The sequence below is a fragment of the Chaetodon auriga genome, chromosome 3 (assembly GCF_051107435.1).
Source record: "Chaetodon auriga isolate fChaAug3 chromosome 3, fChaAug3.hap1, whole genome shotgun sequence".
In the NCBI taxonomy this organism is placed as follows: domain Eukaryota; kingdom Metazoa; phylum Chordata; class Actinopteri; order Chaetodontiformes; family Chaetodontidae; genus Chaetodon; species Chaetodon auriga.
The window spans coordinates 11,603,252-11,621,899 of NC_135076.1; the positions used below are offsets into that span (position 1 = coordinate 11,603,252).

At 43.5% G+C, this 18,648-nt stretch overlaps 1 protein-coding gene across 1 annotated transcript; it reads right to left on the minus strand.

The window, feature by feature from the left end:
* Window positions 1-1,695: 1,695 nt before the first annotated feature.
* On the minus strand, window positions 1,696-18,214 carry acsbg2 (acyl-CoA synthetase bubblegum family member 2). The gene is made up of 15 exons (XM_076724241.1): window positions 18,024-18,214; window positions 13,955-14,090; window positions 13,258-13,379; window positions 11,067-11,338; window positions 10,054-10,142; window positions 8,666-8,786; window positions 8,328-8,408; window positions 8,090-8,239; window positions 7,401-7,577; window positions 6,513-6,694; window positions 5,559-5,801; window positions 5,222-5,439; window positions 4,875-5,014; window positions 4,234-4,480; window positions 1,696-3,409 (listed from the first exon to the last, which is right to left on the minus strand). Exons 1-15 carry the CDS (start codon window positions 18,028-18,030, stop codon window positions 3,291-3,293), a joined length of 2,304 nt encoding a protein of 767 aa, XP_076580356.1. The 5' UTR covers window positions 18,031-18,214; the 3' UTR covers window positions 1,696-3,290.
* Window positions 18,215-18,648: the final 434 nt, after the last annotated feature.

Genomic DNA, 18,648 nt, shown 5'->3' on the forward strand with positions numbered 1-18,648 from the left:
ACACGTGATCTTAAAATCCTGTCACACTAACGGTGGGCGGAAGCTTGGAAAAAGCATTTTAAAACCTGCAGCTTAAATTGTTTTGAATTGGCCTTTTGGCTCTGAGGCTTATGGGTATTGTAGTACTTCGAGCCACCCTTTGTGCCAAAATGACACATTAAACATGATTTCTCAGAAACAGGGTTAAAATAACTAAAGCAGATGTAAACCTGTGTGATCGTAGACATGTGTTTGCATGTGAAGCAGCATTGAAGGCCATGAAATAAAAACGGAAAGAGGGAACGCAGAACGGCGGCCCCTTCCACTTCACAACCGTGACGGGGTCTGTGGGAGTGGAGCATTTCAGCTGAGACTATTATATATATTAAGTGTATAATACAGCAAAGGTAGAATATCTACTGTGTGGATCTTTAGAGGACGAGGAAGAGGAAGTGAAAATATAGAGCAAATGTTTCCTTGCTAATATGTGGAGGGGGGTGGGAGGGGGCATGTGCAGACGGGATGTTTCCTGTGTCAGTGGTCGTCATAATGTGTCTGTGACAAGGGGACAGGGTTGCCTGTATTTATAAAGGTTTGATCTTTTTTTTTAACTGGGGGTAAAAGGGGTGGGGGGTGAAGTCCCACATGTGTTCCTTATATGTGGTCCAAGCGACAAACGACTGACCGGCAGAACAAATGATGAACTGGGTGGCAAAACAATTTGGTATTTTTGAAAAGAAAAACTTGGCATTGCAATGCCACCATGTGGCCATATGATGCAAGTTGTTAATGAGGACAAAACATGTTATTTTAATGTTATTTTTTATTTTGAAATCATATTATTAATAAAGTCATTAAGTACTGTTGTCCCCGTGCGTCCCATCATTGACCGCTGGATGACCCGGCCATGGCTGCGTGTGGAGGGTTCACGTGAGGGTCATGTCATGGTCGCTGCAGTCTGTGGGGTTAAAAGGACAAGCAGCAGGCCGGCCAGGCACACTCAGGACGCGCTGACCATCTATCGAGGAAATGTCACCAGAGCGAGGGGCGTTTATTGGCAGAGGCTGATCAATAAATTGTGCTGTGTGACAGAGCTCTGCACTGAGAGAATTTAGTGTGAGAACCGTGAGGCCGCTTTAACCTCCATTAGTAACTCTTCTATTCTGAAAATACCGTCCATTTGACATTACAGCTATTACAGTGGTGTGCTGAGGGCGATACATACTGAGAGACAGCAGAGATGTGTTGATTATCATAGTTTTTGACGTACTGAGTTATCTATCCTTGTCTCCAGGCCTCTGGTTCGTTTTCATTACACTTTACTGTCCTGAAAAAAGGTATCAATATTGCAATTAAGGCTGAAACATTGATTGGTTCATTAATACATCAGGTAATGATCCAAAATAAAATCAACAGATGTTTTATTGTGGATTAAGCTGAAACTGGCTCTTGGAGAAAAACAAACTGCTCCTCAGCTCCATCTTTACCAGCTGTGACGTTACAGTGAGGCACACAGGAGTGCGTCAGGAATTAAACACAGTGATTGACACTGTTCAGAAATGGGACTCATTCTGCATAATGAGCACTTTCACCTCTGGTGCTTAAAGTATATTTTTTAATATTAGTAAAACACCTGAGTACTCACACTAATCTGTGATACTTGGACATTAAATAGGAAACATTCACTGTAAAGACAGAACGTCAGGGCTCCACACGTCAGTTCAATCAACTTTTATTCTGTAACTGATCAAACACACAAACATTCACAGGCCGACTTTTCTCCTGCAACGTCATGCATATTTCAACCTTTCAGCCCTGACATTGTTCAAAACAACAGCAGCTCTTCGGGGTCAGGTGAATCCAGCTCTGTCTGGGGGCTCGTGAGCTCTCACTGAACTGTTTGGATTTGATGTATCGGGTGGACATTATAAGCTTCACGATGCTGTACAAATCGAAGGCAGCGAGGATCTCAGGCACCCTGACGCGCTGAATCACCATCATTTCCTTAGTTAACTTTATACACACACGTCAAAATTGCCCTGCTCGTTGAACCTGAACTTGAGTTTTACTGTCCTGCCACGGCTGCCAAACCTTCACTCTCAACTGTGAGTGCTACAAATAGCTACGCTATGCTTATATACAGTTACTTCATATACAAGATCGGCTCTTTGGAGTGCAACAGCTTCTTTCACTTGCTCGAAATGTTTCATTTTGAAGATGTGTGAAACGTCGACCAGAGTCGCGGTCACCAGATCAAAGCGGCGAGCGTCTCCGTGTGTGATGCATAAAGGATAGAAACAGACACCTCTAATGTAGTCCATATATTTGCGATAAACCTACATATAATCTAACTTGTATACATTTTCCATTCCTGTTACACTTTGTCCATGTTTGAGTGCAAAAAAAAATAGATGTATGAGATTTCTGGGCTGCTGGATAAATCAACTACAAAAATAAAATCAAAAAAAGACAAATAAAAGATGATGATGATGCAGGCAAGACATATTTACAGTATTACACAAAGTCACAGCGGTCTACACGCAGAGGGACTGCTGGAAAATGTCAACAGGACCAGGCAGGTGTGTAGGCTGCAGAGTCGGCTCACAGAACAACGGTTGACATTACAATTACAAAAGGCAATAGATATGGCTTCAATACAACATAAAACACAAGATTTGGATGCTTACTTATGAGACAGATCCCAAGACACCTCTGCGTTAGCATGGCCTAAGCAGAACCCCTTTGACTTCTTGAACATGTGCACAAAATAAACGATCATCTTCTCTGAAAGCAGGCGGACGAAGACTCTGGAAAATCACCAAGTGCATGCTGAAGGCAGCCAGTGAACACTGGACATGATTGCTGAATTTCACATGAAGTCTTTTCTACAAATGCTTCTTCATTTGGCCCACCTAAACTTTGGCAAAACCGAAAATAAATAAGTAAGAACATGTTCAAAAAACACAAATGACTCCTTCGCAAACATCTTATTTTTTTTGGATTCTCTTGATCTCAAGTAAAGCAGTGCAATAAACAACTTTTCTAACATACAGCTGCAGCTACTTCATCCGTCCGATATTACTGTTCACCCAAATAAATAGTTGAATTCCTCTTTGAAATCATAAAGCTTTTTACAATGGCTTCTTATATTCTGCTTTCCTTCTGTACAACACCCACAAATGTAAACTGAGACAGAACAACCAAAACTTAAGGCAATGAAAACATTTTTACAAAAGAAGAATGGCAGCAGGGAGAGGTTGGATAAATGAGGTGGAGGCAGTCTGGATCTCCCTGCAGGTGGAGGAGCAGCTCTATTTGGGAGGCAGCGGGTTGTCGGGGGTCGTCGGAGTTGCGAGCTCCTTATAAAAGTTCTCAATCTGGTCCTTGTACATCTTCGCCACCACCGGCCGCTTCAGTTTCATGGTCGGGCCTGTGGACCAAGTAAAGAATTCAGACTGTGAAACACTTTCTAAAAGAGACAAACTCTGTGCAACATATTGGTGTTGTTGCTGAGGCATGAGCTCAGTTTTTCAAGTTCTGAAAGCTGCTCCTGTCACAACGTGATTTAACACGTGTTGCTGCATCAGAATAAGCAGATATTTACAAAAATCACTGAAGCTGACGAGGAAAACATGAAATATATGGTCTTTGTGCTGTTTTCAGTTGAGTAAATATGAAAAAGGATCAGCACATCCTGTTTTATCTGTTTCACACAGCGTCCCATTGTTTTTGCATTTGAGGTTGTATCTGAGATTTGAATTGAACCTGCTGCAGAGTCAGAAATAAAGAAAAGAAACAGTTCTGCTCAACAAATTTGGTTTGTTTTTCAGATATTTTTTGCCTTTTTAGTGATGAGGTGTAGTTTTTAGGGCATTTTTATTCCATTGATTTAATCCGATGATGACTTGTGGATTATTATTTTGTCCATAAAAAACAGAAAACGAGAAAAATCACGATTATAATAGTTGCTGATTAAGTTTCTATCAACTAACCATTTGTGCTCTAAAATTTTTATCACGCCACGATAAATTATTCAAATGACAAAAAGTGCTGTTTGATTTAACTGATCACTTGGTATTAAGCTAAAAAAAGGTTTGAAAACACTGGTTCAGATGATGCCCTCTCATCACATGAGGAGTATTTCAACCATCAGCCTTTTCACTGTGAATTGCACTGTGCAGACTTGACGCATATGAAGTTACACCTGCACTCTTCTACCTGCAGATCCCCTAATCGGCACACCGTCCCACTCACCCAGCTCTCCTCCTGCCACGGAGAAGTCCCGGTCCAGAATGATCCACTTCTGAATGCGCTGAGCGTTGGAGGTCGCCTTCTCGTTGGCTCTGTTGATTCCCTCCTGAATGGCAGCGTGGATGGCCCGGTCTCGGCCGCCAGCGATCTCTGAGACACGTGTGGCGTTGCTGCCCAGCCTCCGGCAGAACTCCACAGCTTCTGGTGTCAACTCGTCCTCTGGCTCGCCTGAGTCTGCGTTTACATGACACTGCAGAGAAAAAACATTTGGAGAAGTTTAATTTTGTTGCCAAACATTTGAACTTTCTTCTCTTCCATGCAGCTTTAAGTATTCAATACATGTAAAAGGTGGAATTTGGGTCTATCTACGTCATCTTGCAGTTTTCTTAAAAGCCCACTAGATGGCAGCATCTGAACAGAGCTGTCATGAGCTTCTCTCCTGCTATCAGTCGTCAGATATAAGGACTCAATTAGATAAAAACCTATAAAGATAGCATGTTTACAAAGCTCAGGGCCGGTTGTGTTTTAAAAAGCACATCTCAGATAGAATGCTGCTAACAGGTCTCCATCAGATACCCTGCACTCTGTCTGTCTCTCCGTGTCGTCTGCAGTGTCTCTACTCTCTGCAGTACCTTCACACGTACCTTAATGGTGAGCAGCATAGACAGAAACTTCCTCTTGTCTCCGATCAGCATGGCGTTACTAATCAGCGGCACAGCCTCTTTCACCGCATCCTCAATGGGAACAGGAGGGATGTTTTCACCTCCTGCTGTGATGATCAGCTCTAAAATCAAACAGAGGGACGCACGGGTTAGGGAACACGCAGGTTAAATTGACAGAAAATGTTCTGAGGCTTACAAAGATTCAATAACCTCTGACAGGACAATGAATTCACGTTTGTGGAGGCTGTAAAGGAGAAGTCTCTCTCCAGGATCCATAGATGCACCTGACTGAGTCTCATCTAGCTCTACAAGGAATATAGAATAAGTACCTTTAATTCTTCCAGTGATGAAGAGGAATCCGTTCTTGTCGTGTTTGCCCAGGTCACCTGAGTGCAGCCAGCCCTCTGCATCGACAGCCTCCTCCGTCTTGTCGGGCATGTTGAGGTAACCCATGAAGACGTGACGGCCCCAGAAGCAGATCTCGCCATTTCCCTCCTCGTCGGGGTTGTGCAGCTTCGTCTTGCACCCCGGGATCTCTTTACCACAGCTGCAGGACAAAACAACGTATTTCTAATTCACCAACATGCACGTGTTTTGACTTGGCTCGGATTTGTCAATGCAAGGAAACTTGGACCAAATCAGGTTGAAGCAAAATCAGAAATGTACCTGGTGAGTTTAAAGGCTTCGGGGATGGAGATGGTGTGAGGGCCGGTGCTCTCACTCATGCCGTACAGCTCGTACAGGGGAATATCCAGGCTGAGGAAGAACTCCAGGGTGTCTTTGGTGATGGGGGCAGCGCCTGTGTAGCATTTGTTGCAGCGGTCCAGGCCCAGGGCCTTGCGCACCTTTTTGAACACAAGCTTTTTGGCTATGTGATAGCTGAATGGTGTGCGGCCAGCTGCTCCGGTCCTGAGGAGAAACCATAAAAAAAAATAAATAAAAGTGAGCGGTTTGAACCACGCTAGCAACTTGGATGAAATCTTATACAGAAATACACAGTCCCCAGAGGATGACTCCTGCTGGCTGTGGTCATCCCCTGACCTCCACGAGGTTCACATTTGTGGTTTTAAATGAAATATTTCAACAATGATCTGATTGACAGCATGACATTCATGTTCCTCACAGGATCAGTTTGGAGAACTTTGGTGATCATTTTATTACTAGTGTCAGGTTTCAATTCCTGCAAAGCCAGCAGCCTCAGTTGCACAGTACTTTTTGTTTATGTTAGCATGCTAACATGCTGAATGAAGATGGTGATCATCGGCATCAGTATGTTAGCACGGTCATTGTAAGCATGCCTGCGTGGTCACATTAGCATAGCCTCAAAGAGTCGCTAGCATGGCTGTAGAGTCTTAGTCTTGTTGCGCAGTGACCTCAGCAGGCTCATATAAACACAGGATTGCATAGATATCAGATAACAGATAATAAATGAGGAACACAACGTCATGAGCTAATTGTAAGTCTCTCTGGATGCCTACATATAAAAATGAAAAAAAAAAAAAATCACTGGTCTCATTTCAGAGGGGAGAAAAAAAATCACATTTCAGTAAAAGCGAAACAGGAACGAGGACTGATTTCACCATGTCTAAATAAAGCTGTGATTTCACAACGGGTACATACTGAGCCATCTTGGTCAGATTAGTCTGCAGGCCGACATCTTTGGCCCAGGCGGCGACCTTCCTGCGCACAGTCGAAGACTTGGCTCCGACAGACTTCATCTTCTCGTGCATCTTCTCCCAGACACGTGGGACCCCCATGAAGGCTGTGGGACGCACCTCCTTCAAGGTGATTACCAGAGAGCCCTGACAAAAAATGGCACAATTCTCAGCACAAATGTCACATGCAGCTTCCAGCTCACGTGGCGAGGAAAAGAGCGGAAAAACAGAGACGACAACGTGAGGCAAAGGCCATGGTAACACGCTCACAGGTCCACCCTCAGGATATCCCTCTATCTTTTTACTGAAACTCTTGGTTATCCTCTCCTCTTAACTACATTACACACTTGATATGTGTTAAGCAACGTGATGATAACGATGGTGAAATGAAGAAAAAGTCCTCAGAAATGTGAGCAGCAGTTCAGCATATCAGATGTGCTTTTACACCACAGATTTTCTTCAGATCTTGCAATTCCCATGAAAGGTCACGTCATGGAAGATGCACATGATTGGTGGAGGGTACAAGGATCAGAGATAAGGTCTGGACGACCACAGCTTCATGATGACACCCTGAATCGATCCTTTCTGCTTTAATGACCCTGAACTATGAATCACCCTCCCTATTGATCTTAGAGGGGCAAAATGGGTTCTTATTTTAAGAGGGAAATTAAAGACCCATCTTGTTAGATGTGACTCAGCGTTTTTTATTTGTGTTGTTTGCTATTTCTTCATTCCACATATATTATTTTATTTGAATCTTACTGTTTGTTTTAGCTGAAGTTCTCAACTAAGCGTTGTTTTATCCCTGTTACTCGTAAATACATCAAAGATATACTAAATGTATGTATCTCACCTTCAGTGCATCTGGCTGAGCAAAGTATGTCGCCCCTCCGACCTTCATGGTGACCCAGATGTCGACCATCTGAGCGGCGATGTGGCTGAGCGGCAGGTAGCTGACCACCACCTCCTGAGCCTGAGTGGCGTCTGTCAGATGTACGTGACGGCTGGTGGAGAGCGCGGTCCATGTGAGCTGAGGGGGAAGACACAGAAATGCAGTTGATATGATGTATCTTCATTGTTTTATGTGTGGGAGTCACTTTTATAAACAAGATACAGAGAACTGCGCAGACACAACAGCAAACTGAATTCAATAAAAACTAGGATTACTGCCTTGCAGTTGTTCATGTGTCTACACGAATATACTGTGTGTAGTGAAGACTTTGGAGGGATTTAATAAAAGTTATTAAGTGTATTTTGGGCAAAATTGAAGTTTTTATTGTTTCAGACAATGGCAGAGTGGCAAGTTGAGTCTGTGATCAAAGATCGTCGCACATCGTCTTGAACACACAGTGATGAAGATGAAGTCATTTGAATTCCTTGGGGCACTTCAGCAGCAGCACAGTACTTTAAGCTGTCAGCTGCATCTGTGCCACTCTCCCATTAAGAGACGGGCACATGTTTCTGCTGTCAGTGTCAGGAGCCCAACGTGTGACACTTCACCATTCTCAAAGGTACAAACACACCCGTGCTCATCTAACTTACATTATCGTGGCTGAGCATGACTCCTTTGGGCTGGCCTGTGGTTCCTGAGGTGTAAATGAGCGTGCAGCATTGGTTGGGCTTCTGGCTGGAGATGATGGCATCGAGGGGTTCGTCGGGCTCGTCACGTCCGAGCTCCATGAACTCAGCCCACTGCGGCACACAAACCAAATCACTCAGATGATGCCTCTCAGGCTAAATCGATCTTTTCATGTTCCTCATACACAGATTGGGTGCTTACTGTGTACAGATTTGGTCTCTTCTCTTTTAGTGCATCTTTGTACTGGATAATGGCTTTCAAGTGTGGCAGCTTGTCTTCAACCTGTGAACAAACACAATACAATCTAATGAGTACACAACTGCAGCAAATAGTCGACAAGGAGGCTTGTGTATTGTGTATTTTATTTAAGTATTTTATTATTGCAGCCTTGCTACAACATCAGTGTAACAAGTTGCAAAAACACATTGTGCGACTCATCCACAGCGGAGAGATTTCCTCCATGACGTGTGGCATGTGAACTTTATTTGTATTCACATCTTCGCTTCATGCTCGTCCGCAGTGTTTCTATGCGTCCTCACCTGAAGGATCTTCTGCAGCTGTTTGTGGTTCTCCACCACGATGATGTTAGCCCTGCAGTTGTCTGCTACATACTGGCAAGCCTCAGGAGAGTTGGTGGTGTAGATGCCCACAGCAAACCCGCTGCAACAGACACAGTACAAATCAGACTCTTTCACATGTACAAGTACAACATGCTGTCTCCACTGTGGATGCTCTCAGCTCTGTCATCTGTGCTGGGTGTGTTTTTTTTAATCTCTTTACACTTTCATTTCCACTGTTTTCATTAACCTTGATCTGCAGGAGGCTTTCGGTGGAAACACTTAAAGCTTTGGTGAGTTGTGTACTACGTTAAATTACATCACAATGGGAGCTACCTGACCTAGCAGCATTATTTCATCAGAATAACTCGCATCCACTTCTAATGGAAACTGAGTAAACCAAAACTTGATTCACCAGGTTTTTTGTTTTGATTTCCCGCAAATGTGACTCTACTACTGAGTTTACTTGATTAAACCTGTGATTTGGCTCATCAGGACCGGCTTGACGAGTAGATGGTAGAGTAGGCGTGGGAACGTGGGGAATCCACAAACAGTAGCAGCATGTGCCTTCCAGTTCTTACAGTTTTTATGGCTTGGCACAGAAGAGGAACATGTGCGTGTACTGGTCTTCTGTATAACCAAACTCATTTTCCTCAATGCACTCTTGTTACCAGCCTTCCAAGAAGCGCAATACATAGAAAATGTTGATGTAACAGTGGCTCAAATTGGGCACACAGCATGAAAAACCCACGTCATGTAATACATGTTTGGTGATGTAAGGAGCTCAGTTGAGGCAAATCTGGCTGTGACCAATCAATTGGTTCTGTTCTTAATTAAAAGGGGCTTTGTTGCCTCAGATAGAATCAATTTCTTGGAGTTTGATTTCTGTTCGGCCACAATGAGCATTTATGCTATCACCACAGAAGAGGGGTTAGTGATCACTTTCATGTGACCTGCACACAATTCATCAGTGGTGGAAGAAGTACTCAAAACTACTTCAATAAAAGTAGCAATAAACCGATGTATTAATATTTCATTAAAAGTAAAAGTCCTGCATCGTTCTATAATTAGATGCTAAGGCTAATGCATTCATATATAACCTGCATTTTAATGTTTAGCATGGTGCTGTAATCAATCAAGATGTCTTTGAACAAAGAGGTTACATGCTGAACTGGGTGACACCGATGTTGTGCTCCAGTGTACTCGCATTTCAAGTCACGGACTGCATTACTCAGGTGTGAGAGACATGCTTACAGAACAAACACGCAGAACACACAGCTGGCAATCAGACTGTGAGTGAAGCAGCACTGAGCTCATTACCCACAGCCACAGAAACAACAAATCCATGCAGAGAGGAAGATGAAATTCACCCTGCCAAAATGGCTCCGATGTCAGAGATGAACCACTCTGTGGAGTTGAAGCCCAGGATGCCGACGCCATGGTAGCGCTGCAAACCGAGCTGTAGGAAGACAAAACGTACTACATTATCATCCACGCACTAAAATCAGCTGCGAGCTTTGCATCACACACTTTGGACCTATAACAAGTTCATGTTACATAGGTCAGCGTGTGCAGGTGCCTGAAGTTCAGATCGCTTTGAATGTACATGTACAGAGATAAAGAGAGACGTGTAAGCATGTCTTTGTGTGAGTGTGTGTGCACGTGTGTGTGTACATGACCTCTGCTGAGTCTCCGTGCTGACTAACTGCGCTGGGTTTCACAACAAATAGTAGCGTGCTCTGTCCTGTACGAACAGCTGAGGCCTGTGCTCAGTGGCTGAGCTGCCTCGCTGACATTTCAGGCCGACTCCTTCGTGCTGCGTCTTGTGTTGTCTAGACCGATTTGGCACGAAATTGAATGCATCATCCGCCACAAGAATTTGAAACACTGACAACAGACGTCGATTGTTTCAAACAAAACAGGCATCTTAGGCCTTGTGATGCTGAACGAGGAATGTTGCTGAGGGTGGATAAAAACTAAAGTGCTTTTCTCCTTAGAAAAAGAGAATTACACTTCACAGATACTTCTCTCTTTACTTTTAGGGCGTTGAGTAAGTGAGATTTATATATTTCGAAATGGCACTACCCTGTGAAATCTATCTAATTGCACAACATCATAAAATTTTCCAGTATTGAACTGTTGAGCTGTTCCAGCTAACCTGACAGTGTAGGCAATCCGAAATAACATGCTTACATTTCCACGTAGAATATGAGCTATTAGAAAAGCTACGTATTAATCACGGTATGTGTGTATGTGGGCTGCAACTAAAAATCATTTTCATCATTGATTCATCTGCCAGTTGTTTTTTCAATTAGTAATTTTGCCTGATTCTTTCACATACAACTGCTATTTATAGTAGATGACTCAAAAGATGAAAAAGTACCTTGAGGAAGCTCTTGGCAGCAGTGCGGCAGGTCTGGTAATATTCTCTGTAGTTCAGGCTCTTCTGCTGCTCACCCTCCTTCCAGCTCAGAGCTGTATAGTCGCCAAAGCGCTCCACAGCTGAGGTGAACATCTGGTTGACGGTCAAGGGGGTCTCAGCAGCCAGGCCAGAGTCCCCCATCCTCAGTTTTACCTCGGCATCCCCCTGTGACGTCCACAGGCCGGGCTCTCCTGCTGCCTGCACCGACAGGGAGTTGGGGCGCTGGGCTTTCACTAGAAGACGAGAAGAAGACATTCAGAAAGATAAGCAAAGGCTTGCCTCCCAGTATGAATGACAGATGCTCTTTCCACCAAACCTCCAGCAGAACTAAACTTTCTGCTCTAACCCCCCCTCTTCTCTGTGTGAGTTGCAACAGACACCCTGTATTTGTCGAATCATATTTGTTCGTCTGGCACTACATTAAAGCTGCAAACAGACCTTGGGAACAGTACCAAGCTCAGCGACGTCCAGATGAATGCTGTTACTTCAGGTCAACTGGATACACTTTTCTTTGAAACAGTAAAGTCAACATTACCGCACCTTTAAACCAACCTCATCAGCTTTTTAACTGTAAGAAAAAAAATTAACTGTAACACACAAATTGTCCTGTGCTCCCCTTGCACCTGTATTTTGTTTTAGATTTCTAGGTTCTTTTATTTAAGTTGACCTGTAAAATGTATCTTGAAAAGCACTCTATCAATAAAGTGTAATATAATTATTATTCTAAATCTAAAAAAAAACTTGTTTAACATCTTAAATAATCTTAAATTCTTGTTAAAGAAAAACAGTCAGCGGTTTCTGTAATGTCAAGAACATGAGCAGTGAGATCCTCATACAGGCTGTAAAACACACGGCCGTATCAGCCAAACTGAATAAGTAAGCAGTGAAATAACAACCGCAACTGTCCACTGACACGTCTGTTTCAATTTACAGAACGACTTCCTGGTTCAACTTCTTACAGACACGCTGTGCTAAATGTGTGCACACAGTTTCTTGCACAGTGAGGGATTATCAGCACCGTTTTCAGCACACAAACCTTTGATTTCACTTTTAAACAAAGCAACTAAACTGAACCTATTCTTAGTGATGCTGCTGCATTTAGAGACCTTAGCAAATACACTCATGACTCCAAAATGATCATAGTGACAGAACTGATGGTTTGAGCTACAAAAATAAAACCTAAGTTGTAATAAACAGTGGATTTTCTTGTTGATTAGTGTGTCATTGACCCAACAATGCAGCAGGATATTTTCCGTATGCGATGGTGTCATATTGCTGACAGAGGAACTCAATGATGGTGGATTTATGACAAACACAAACAGCTGGTGAACAGCACACAGAGCAGATAAGACCTGTAGCAGACCAGCAGCAGACCTGTATGATCAATCAATTCAGTGACATTTCATTCAGTCAGGAGATGTTTGAGAATAACTGAGATATGAGAAGATACATTTAGTGTGTAATCCCATGAAATCCCATGTGGTATTTTTATGGCAATTAGCGTTTTTAGCATCTGTACATAATGTACATATACATAGTTGATTTTTTCTTCTTTATCCTGTATTCTCTTTATTCTGCCACTTGTTTTCTTTTAATTTCCCCGGCGTGGGCATTTTAAATTTTACCTTATCCTATCTTAATATAATAACATCTTTAACAGATTTACCACTCCACTGATTTGACGGTACTTCTGAAAGTGGCAGTAAGTAGTGCATGTTAATTTAAATGAACTTTGGACTGGGATTTTAAGAAACCAGGTCAGCCTTATTTCATAGTCAAAGTGAGACTTTGCATAACATCAACAAATATGGAATAAGGAGTATGTGTAGTTTTACCCTCAGTGATTGAGACAGGAAGGAATGTGGAGCGGAGACTGAAAGCAGGAAAAGGAAAGCCAAATTGTTCTGCCAAAGAATGTGTGAACTTCTCTTTGGTCCACTTCCTCAGGAAGAAAGTTCAACGACAAAAGTTCACAAATGCTGACTTCAGCGCCACGAGCCAACAACAGCGACTGGCTCCAACTCAGAACACAGCGCATCTGTGTCTGTACATTGCACATCATAATTTCAATCCGGCTGCACCATCCTCACAAATGTTAGAGTTTGAGGAGGGGCGAAGCAAGAGTAAACACACTCGACCTGGCGGCTCTCACCTGTCTGTGTGTTTGAGGCGTGTGCAGCAGGGACCTCTGTAGTCACAGTGCTGCAGGTGACTTCATTATGTGTTCCAGTCTCCTCATCCCTTTCCCCTGTGGACTCCTCCTCTGAAGACTCACTGCAGCAAAGGGAAGGAAAAAAAACACGTCACTCATCACACAGTGGATTACCAAAGCCACTGTTGCATCCTTGGGGAAAAACCAGAGGCAGAAACTTGACCCTGCACTGAGTCACATGGGGAAAACACATTGTTAACCTCATTATCCACCTGGAAGTAAATATTATGCCTTCATCTCGACTGCAGATCTTCTCACAATAACAGTTTCAAAGCAAAGTTTAGATCATTAATGCATTAAATTAAAGCTTCAAGGACAAGACAAAAGTGATAAAACCGCTTTGATTGCATTGCTCATCAGCCTCATTGTCTTTTGTAAATATCTGCTTATTCTGAATTTGATGCAGCAACATGTTTCAAGCAAGTTGGGAGAGGAGCAGCTAAAGACTGGGAAAATTGTGGAATGCTCCAAAAACACCTGTTTGGGACATTCCACAGGTAAGCAGGTTGATTGGTAACAGGTGATAGTATCATGATTGGGTATGAAAGGGGCATCCTGGAAAGACTCAGTCGATTACAAGCAAGAGTGGAGCGAGGTGTGGTGTGAAGTCGCTTTGGAAGTGTTTGTGTGGACGTACTTTGCTGTATCCACAATGTCATCATCAAGGGAGGCTGCGCTGTTTCCCGCGCCACAGGAGGACTTCAGGAGACCGTTTGCTCTGGGAGGCTCCATCACCACAGCTTCAGACATGGTGGTGGGTTCACACACAGTCACTGGAGGAGAGGAGGGACGGGGCTGATTAGCTACTGCATCACTAACAAACAGTACAAAGTAAAGCAGTGTAAGCAAAAACAAAAACAAAAAAACCTCCTCAAGGACTGAACGAGGAGTTTCACGTTTGACCTTTTCACACACTTTCAGAGTCTGGTTTGAGAAGATACCTTCTGACCCTGGTCTAATTACGAGAGAGTAACACCAACATGTGACAGCCTGCAGCCTCTAGTACTCACAAGACTAACACCGGAGTGTCGCTGGCACCAGGTCACATTTGTTTTTCTAGCAGTTGTCGGGGTTACGTTTACACATCCACTCCTCTTTCTGGCTCTTGTCCATGCATAATCGGTTATTTAGACATTTCATGAGGGTACGTAACTATGACATATGGTGACTGACCTCTACTGAACGAAAGGGACGGGAAGAACACTTATGTGCATAAAGCATGGCATGCTGACAATCCCTCAAAGGCCCACCACTGAGTTCACCACAGACTCTGAAAATGTTCTGCCTCTTCTGAAATCTACACAGCAGGCTGTAGAACTGTGAACACTGAGCCACTGGTACCAGACAGCAGAAACACTGAAGACATCACATCACTGCGCCACTTTAATCCCTCACTGATTTTTAACTAAGAATTAATTTCTAACTTTCACAAGAAATGTCTATGTGGCACAGCGGCAGGTCACCTGAAATGTTTACCCGCCACAAAGACAATATTTACTCTGTATTTGGCGGGTGATCATTTCAGCCCCTGCTATAAATCAGGCTTCATATCTGCCTTTATGAGCTGCTGAACAAACTCCGTCTTTGTCTATGAAACAACTGTTCTGTTGACAAAATTTGGTTGTATGGCAACGGTGTGAGGAGCATATGGAGCCGAGCTGGCAAAGAGGAAAGTTTTGTCACAGATAACATTGTCTTGCTGTGGATAATGGATTACTTGACAGATTTTGATACGTGTGAAAAAATGGACACAGGTAGCCTGACTTTTTTGTCCCTTCTATCAATCACCCCGCATCATTTACTACATGGTGTCACAGTGTGTAAAAGGAGATCAGTTCTGCTTCAAAAGAGTTGGAGGGAGAATCCTTTTCTGCCTTTGCCATTACCTCATCACAGGAAACACATCAAAGCCTCCTAAACAATAAACCTCCACCACTCGGCCACCATGGAGCCACACCTCCATGACACCCCCTCTCATTCAAGCCCCCCTTTGGTAAATCACAGGTCTGAGCTGCTGCTGGCCTGTTTATTTAAGTGAGCTGAAAACACATACCAGCGGCTTCATCTGCCTATTGTGGCAGGAGCCTATCATGACTCGACTGTCAGGGACAATTGGGTTTGGACAAGTGGAAAGAAACAGGCGCCAGGGAGGTCAGAGAGCAGGAACGAAAATATTTTCCATTAAGAGACACATTTGACACATACTCACTAACTACACCTTCCAAAAAAATGTATGTAAAACGTTGGGAATGAAATTGACACAGTCCTGAAATTTTGGACTCTGAGGAATCAGCAGCCATCACCTCAAACTGTCATTACTGTTGTAAAAGAGAAGCATTCTTCAGGCGTGTGGCAAGCAGCCAGCTGACCCCGACGAGACTGTGACTGAATCCCACAGAGGCCTGAACGTCTCACAGCCAAGGATGCAAACGTCACAGGGGTGATCTCACTGCTGGGACACTGGGATGAGTGCAAATCTTGCATTTTATTTCGCCTATTCCTTCTGATGCAGCTGCAGATTCCTCAAGGACACAGCTGGAAGTGGCTTTCCAGCAGCACTGAAGAGATTAGGTTGAGGGTGGAGGCAGGCAGATGAACTTGGGTGTGGTTTGGGCAGACATTTTAAAATCCCCCCTCCTTTTTTCTTTCTTGGGGCTCTGTCATTGTCTTCATTGTCTTGGATGGGTGAGGGGTGTGACACTGAGAAAAGTTTCAGTCATTTGGACACCCCCCCCCCAAGTCTGGACAAATACAGCCTTAAACATAAGACTGGAAGAAGCCCAAAGGCTATTTCTTGCTTGCTCCCTTTTTATTTCTCCATTCAAACCTTTGGTCTGGTGAGCTCTCATCATGTGAATCCAACACTTTTAGACCATAAATAAAGGCTTGAGACGCATGCCTCTGATTTAGCTCTGGTGTGACAACCCCCTACTTATTATTGTCAGGCAGTGACAAATTCCTTACAACAACAGTTATTTGTCATCAAGGGTTACGGAGTTAGTCATCAATGATTTGGCCAGATCTAAAATCCCCTGCCTGGTGTGGTAAACTATCACTTTCAGATTTGTCATAATCTTTTTCCAAACACTCTGTGGTTTACAGGTATCACACATTAGCATTAGGCGATTTGAAGTGGGAGTGAAGGGGAATGCCATCCACATTGAAAATGACATTGAAAACGCATCCCCCTTGAATAAATCAATAAACTTCCCATGGGTTTTATTGGTGGGCTTCCCCTTCATTTGAACTTCTTGGCAACCTACAGCAAAGCCATGGTCTCTTGAGAAGTAGGGCTGGAACTATCTATTATATTCAGTATAGAAGAATCGACCGATCTAGAACTGTTTTGTCTATAAAATGAAAACTGATCAACTGAATAATTGTAATTGTAAACTAAATATCAGTTGGTTTTGATCATCAGTCCAAAACCAACAGATATTTAATTTACAATTACACAAAACTGAGCAGCACAAATTCACATCAGACAAGAAGGAACAAGCACCTGTTTGTTGTTTTTGCTTGAAAAATGCCTCAAATGATGAACTGCTTATCAAAATACTTGGACAGGCTCCTTTGCATCTTTTCATTTGTGCTTTTGTCATGTTTCCTCAACATGTGCCAGCACAAATAATGCCCCGGATGAAGTATGGGATGAATTGAGCACTGCGCAAGCTGACATCATTATTCCAACTGCATTCATGCAATCAGGAGAGGATTATGAAAGTAGAGCAGAGTCCTGCCTTGCACCAGCTGTTCAATTCAGAGAGAGAAAATGCAACAGTTGGAAAGACAATACTTTAAAGATGTATTCATTGGTTAATGTAGAAGTGTCTATCACAACCCCAACCAGCCAAACACATGATAGCTTAAAACCAAACAAGGGACTCTCCCAACACAATACCACTATGTGTGCAAACTTCAGCTATGTTAATCTACTGTTACACAGAACACACACAACCCCACCCCTCCCTTTGGTCTTGTCTCTCATGCACAACCACCTCCACTGTCTGAACCTAAAGCTCGTGCTCAAACAAAAGTGACATGAATTATTTTTCTGCCAATACATCCTCTGAACGATCTGCATCCTCAGCCAGCTGCTGCCTCTCAGCAGTGCCCAGCATTGGGCGTAATCCTCAGCATCCTCAGTGTACAGCGACCACGTCGAGCTTCACATTTTTGACGCAATTTCAAGATATTTGTAAGCCAATGTTGACATTTTCATGAAATGGGGCAAAGATTTAAAGGCATCCCTTTAATGTTAGTCGTCATCTGGCAAATTCACACAGATCTGCTGGATGGGTTACACCCTTCTGCATGCGAGCAGCTGTGCACATGTTGTGGAGAAGGTGACTGAGCCATACATTTGAAATTTACGGATTAAATGCCTGTAAACCACAGCTGTGCTCCAATCAGGCTTAAAAATGAACTCCATTCAATCACAACTGTAAAATCAATGTCAGGGAATGGTTAAGCCAAATGACGAATAGGGAAGTCAGACTACGGCATAGAACCTGAGGAACTAAATGATACCATTTCAGATAAAACATGTAGTTTCGTACATGGAACATGTAACATGCGAGCAGACTCTCTTCTCAGGATAATTACTACGAGGTTTCTTATCAGACCTGATGTGCCAAGTGAAAGCTGGATGGTAAGAGGACTACATCTCAGCTACATGAATTAGAATTGTAAATGGAGATACTCACGTTGCATTGTTGAAACTTAATTCTTTTCCCCGTCTGTATTACAGGTCTTCTCTTGAATCGTCCACCTTTCTTCTTCTCTTTCTATACACGCTGTGGCTTCAGTTTGCCGCGAAACACACAAATTCGACAGCTGCCCACTGTCCCTACGAGTTGAGCAGCATATCATTCATTTTCAAACACTAGCCGGCTCGGTTGGTCCCACCCCCTGAAAACCCCACCCAGACGAGCCAGCCAGCTTCCTCCAGACGCACTCCCCCCCCTCCATCATCCCAAAGCAACCTGATTGGCTAAAACAGCTCACACCACAAGGCCCATTTTCCATATAAGGCCACGCAAGCCAAATGAATAAGGTGGGGGAAGTGGCTGTAAGGAGAGACACACACACACACACACACACACACACACACACACACACACACACACACACACACACACACACACACACACACACTGTCTTGAGAGATGATGCTATGAAACTCAGACCCATCCCCCTACACAATACTCTGCTGCACACACACTCTAAACACACGTTGCAGCTCTGCCGGCTGGGGTTACTGTCGGACAAACTGCATGCAAAACCATCAGAGGCAAGATTACAAGTGCAGCTGTGCTGGCTTGACTCTAT

Bases quoted from the DNA above. Each gene is read 5' to 3' on its own strand.
- acsbg2 (XM_076724241.1), bottom strand. The intron at 11,339-13,257 runs GTGAGAGCCGCC...CTCGTCTTCTAG, and splicing joins CGCCTCAAACACACAGACAG to TGAAAGCCCAGCGCCCCAAC. The intron at 5,015-5,221 runs GTACTTATTCTA...GTTTGATTTTAG, and splicing joins CATCACTGGAAGAATTAAAG to AGCTGATCATCACAGCAGGA.